Here is a 5,000-nt window from a genome sequence, read left to right on the forward strand (position 1 = left end):
CAGAGACACAGAGAGAGACAGAGAGAGACAGAGAGAGACAGAGAGAGACAGAGAGAGACAGAGAGAGAGAGAGAGAGAGAGAGAGACGCCTCAGAGAGACAGAGAGAGAGAGAGAGACAGAGAGAGACAGAGAGAGACAGAGAGAGACCCTCAGGCTCAGGCTGAAACAACAATGGGTTCAACAATCATCTGATCTCTTATTACTCTTATTTCTCCTCTTTCTTTTGAAATCCAGTAAGTTGAGCTCAGATTTGTGAATGTTGTGTTTCCTCGGTGGCTCCTCGCCCAACCAGGGTTCAGTTCCACCCCTCCCCTCCCCTCCCCTCCCCTCCCCTCCCCTCCCCTCCCCTCCCCTCCCCTCCCCTCCCCTCCCCTCCTCGCCCAACCAGGGTTCAGTTCCACCCCTCCCCTCCCTCGGGATCCCTTCTTTGTAGCGCTGCCCCCCCCCCCCCCCCACCCCCACCGCCAGCCACAGATCTGCTTACAGTCTCCAGCCTTTCATGTGAACACACACACACACACACACACACGCACACACACACACACACACACGCGCACACACACGCACACAGACACACACACACACACACACACACACATACACGCACACAGACACACACACACACACACACACACACACACACGCTGCCTGTAAAATGTAGACCTGGTGAGGAGAGGCCTGAGGGCTCAGCCGATGCACTGGAGCAGAGAAATGCATTGTGGGTCCCGACTATCAAAACTGAGAAGCTCAACAGTCCCTTTTTTATTTCTGGATAAACTTCACTTGTATCAAGAGCTCAGTATACGGAATATGTAGACATGTTTTTCCTTGAATATCTCCAAAGACGCTGGTGTGGTTGACGTTTTTACGAAGGAGAGAGGACATTTTTGACATGACTCATGGAACACTAGCGTCCTCATGTTTCACGGGGAAATGAATGGCCTCAGGTTTGAATCCCTTTGAGCCTCTTCCCTGGATCACTGAGGGTCTGAGGGTCTGGGGGTCTGGGGGTCTGAGGGTCTGAGAGTCTGGGGGTCTGAGGGTCTGGGGGTCTGAGGGTCTGGGGGTCTGAGGGTCTGAGGGTCTGAGGGTGTGGGGGTCTGGGGGTCTGGGGGTCTGAGGGTCTGGGGGTCTGGGGGTCTGGGGGTCTGAGGGTTCACACAGCTGAGCCACTTCCCTGAGGGTCTGAGGGTCTGAGGGTCTGAGGGTCTGAGGGTCTGGGGGTCTGAGGGTCTGGGGGTCTGGGGGTCTGAGGGTCTGGGGGTCTGAGGGTCTGGGGGTCTGAGGGTCTGGGGGTCTGGGGGTCTGAGGGTCTGGGGGTCTGAGGGTCTGGGGGTCTGAGGGTCTGGGGGTCTGAGGGTCTGGGGGTCTGAGGGTCTGGGGGTTCACACCAGCTCAGCCTTTCAAGAGGAGAAGCTTACAAACTGGACCAGCACAGCTTTAGGACTGATAAGGTCTCTCTCTCTCTCTCTCTCTCTGTCCCTTTCTCTCTCTATCACACACACACACACACACACACACACACACACACACACACACACACACACACACTGTCGTCTGCAGGCTGAAGAGACATAAGCAGGTCACCTGCGTTACCTGTTCAGACCGTGTCTTCCTCCCCGGGCCGTCGCCCATCAGACCGGAGACGCGACGCTGTTAGACTCCTCCCCCACATGCTGTTAGACTCCTCCCCCACCTGCTGCTAGACTCCTCCCCCTCCTGCTGTTAGACTCCTCCCCCACCTGCTGTTAGACTCCTCCCCCACCTGCTGCTAGACTCCTCCCCCACCTGCTGTTAGACTCCTCCCCCACCTGCTGCTAGACTCCTCCCCCACCCGCTGCTAGACTCCTCCCCCACCTGCTGTTAGACTCCTCCCCCACCTGCTGCTAGACTCCTCCCCCACCTACTGCTAGACTCCTCCCCCACCTGCGGCCCCCCATGGAGAAGCCAGATGGCTGGTCTGCTGCCGGGGGCCTGGGGGGGGGGGGGGGGGGGGCAGAGACGGAGCAACAACAACCCCTGTGGGAGTCGTGCCGGTGGTGGAGAGAGTTTGTCCATCTGTAGGAGAGCGCTGAGGGTGGTGGTGGCGTGGGGGGGTCAAAGGTCAGTGCGAGGGCAGGAAGATGGACGGGAAGTTTGAGGCGACCCGTGTCGGCGCAGAAATAGATAAAAGAGGAAAAGCTCTGGTCCAGTTTAACAGGATGGGGGGGGGGGGGGAGGGGGGGGGCAGGAAAACAAACAGAACCCAAACAAAGATTTCCCCACCCAAAACCAGAGAGGGATTAAACTTCCTGTTCAATCTGTCCTGACCCATCCTGCCTCACTTCCCATGTCCTTGTGACATCACTGCGGAGGGGAGGTCAGGGATTGGACGAGAGGGTATTTTTAGATGTTCGGAGGCCACAAAGTAAACCAGTGGAAACCGGGAGGGGGGGGGTGGGGCTTCTGATTCTAACTGAAGGGGGACGTACTCACAGAGGATTATGAGACAATGGGCCCCTGGGCACGGACATGGGAAACCCCTGGGATACGTTCTGCTGACCGGACCTCTCTGCCAGGCCTCTGGTCCTGCGTGGTGCTGCTCCCGTACCGGGGGTGGTGTTCCCAGTCAGGAGGCTCTCTGCCTGGGCAGAAGCTCCTGAGGATCTGGGGAGACTCTCTGAATCTCCTCAGACGTCTGTGGTGGACCCGTCTCTGCCGAGCCTTCCTGGGAACGGGACATTCCTGCCTAGTTATCGTATGCTGTGTGGCCAAATGTTTTTGCATATTTGTAATATTTCCCTGCTTTGATGATATAGGTTTTTGCAAGCATTGCAAGGGTCCGTGTTGTCATCTTGTCACGTGAAATGTAACCACACTTTAGAACGTTTATGCCTAGATGGACAGGACCCAGCCCTGGGGGGTCCCGTGTTGAGGGTGAGGGGGGGACAGGACCCAGCCCTGGGGGGTCCCGTGTTGAGGGTGAGGGGGGGGACAGGACCCAGCCCTGGGGGGTCCCGTGTTGAGGGTGAGGGGGGGACAGGGTCCAGCCCTGGGGGGTCCCATGTTGAGGGTGAGGGGGGGGACAGGGTCCAGCCCTGGGGGCTCCCGGGTTGAGGGTGAGGGGGGGACAGGGTCCAGCCCTGGGGGGTCCCATGTTGAGGGTGAGGGGGGGGGCAGGATCCAGCCCTGGGGGGTCCCATGTTGAGGGTGAGGGGGGGACAGGACCCAGCCCTGGAGGGTCCCGTGTTGAGGGTGAGGGGGGGGACAGGGTCCAGCCCGGGGGGGTCCCGTGTTGAGGGTGAGGGGGGGACAGGACCCAGCCCTGGGGGGTCCCATGTTGAGGGTGAGGGGGGGGACAGGGTCCAGCCCTGGGGGCCCCGTGTTGAGGGTGAGGGGGGGACAGGGTCCAGCCCTGGGGGGTCCTGTGTTGAGGGTGAGGGGACAGGGTCCAGCCCTGGGGGGTCCTGTGTTGAGGGTGAGGGGACAGGGTCCAGCCCTGGGGGGTCCTGTGTTGAGGGTGAGGGAGGATGAGGTGTGGCTGCCCTCTTTCACTACCTGGGGTCACGACCCACCTGCACAGACAAGTGTTCAATTCCAGGTCCCTGAGTTTGGTGATGAGTGAGGCCCCTCAAAGCCAAGAGCACAATAACCAGAAATAAATCCATCTGTATCTCAACCACACAGTCTTTACAGCGCAGTTTCATTCAGTTAAAGCCAACATCACATTTACTGAACACCGCTCTCAACCTTAGGAGCCCCCTGAGCTCTCTGGCCCCTGGACCTGGGCCCGGCAGGCCCGTTCTGGTGATCCACCCCTGGGCTCTCTGGCCCCTGGGCCTGGGCCCGGCAGGCCCGTTCTGGTGATCCACCCCTGGGTACGCTCTGGCCCCTGGGCCCGGCAGGCCCGTTCTGGTGATCCACCCCTGGGTACGCTCAGACTCGGGACACAGCCCGGTCTGGGAACTAGACTGGGTTGAATCCTGGACACGCTGAACAAAGACTCATGTGTTCTGGCACCAGCAGCACAGCTGTGTTTGAGGATAACACCTATTTATACTCCCCTTATTTATTATAATTTCACTCTGCTTCTCCTCCTCTGTTAACACGACTGCTCTCCATCTCTCCTTCCCTCCATCTCTCCTTCCCTCTATCCCTCCATCCCTCTATCCCTCCATCTCTCCTTCCCTCCATCTCTCCTTCCCCCTCTTTCTCTCCTTCCCTCTATCCCTCCATCTCTCCTTCCCTCTATCCCTCCTTCCCTCCATCCCTCCATCTCTCCTCTCTGGACTCATCTCAGTCCGGGCTGATGTCTCAGTTTTCATCCTCCATGTGGAGGCAGACCTGCTGTATGGTCTTCATACTTCCTGTACAGGAAACCAGCCCATTGTCAGCCAACATCCTCTCCAGAACAGAATAAAAGGCAATCTGCCGTTCCAGCTCTCCTCACTGATTTAGACTGAGTATGGTGACCTGCAAGTCCTGCCCTCATTTAAACAAACATCAAGCAACCATTTGTTGACCTGCGGAGTTCATCATCCCCTCTCACACTGTGCCTCTTCCCTCCAGTGACCTTTGACCTCTCTCTCTCTTCCCCCCCCCAGACTCGTACTCGGCCCCGGGTAGCGAGGGCAGCATGTCCACCTCCGTGGCCTCCCTGCCCCCCCAGGCCTCGGCCAGCTCCGCCCCCAGCTCCCCCAGCTCCAGGCGCTCCGTCAGCACCCTGAAGAAGTGGCTGACCAATCCGGTGAGGAAGCTGAGCGCCGGCCCCGCCTCCGGGGCCAAGGGGGAGCGCCAGGTCCGCCGGCTGGACGGCAAGCCCCTCCCCCTGCCCGCCTGCGGCCACAGCCAGGCCCTGGGGACCCCCCCCGCGCCCGATGGACCCCTCACCATCCTGCCCGTCACCCACACAGAACTGGTGAGCGCTACCGGGACCTCGGCGTCTAGGAAATTACAATATTATTATATATTATATATTATTACATTTAGTCAGATAGGTTTCCAATAGCTTGATCACTGC

General features: G+C 59.0%; 1 protein-coding gene across 2 annotated transcripts in view; it reads left to right on the forward strand.

The window, feature by feature from the left end:
* Window positions 1-4,588: 4,588 nt before the first annotated feature.
* arhgef25a (Rho guanine nucleotide exchange factor (GEF) 25a) overlaps window positions 4,589-5,000 on the forward strand; it is a 29,408-nt gene continuing 28,996 nt past the window's right edge. For both annotated transcript variants that reach the window (XM_084435908.1, XM_084435909.1), the window contains exon 1: window positions 4,589-4,898. In XM_084435908.1, coding sequence (XP_084292034.1) covers window positions 4,617-4,898 — 282 coding nt within the window. In that variant the 5' untranslated portion in view covers window positions 4,589-4,616. The remainder of the gene's footprint in view (window positions 4,899-5,000) is intronic.

This window comes from Borostomias antarcticus (assembly GCF_949987555.1).
Source record: "Borostomias antarcticus genome assembly, chromosome: 3".
In the NCBI taxonomy this organism is placed as follows: Eukaryota; Metazoa; Chordata; class Actinopteri; order Stomiiformes; family Stomiidae; genus Borostomias; species Borostomias antarcticus.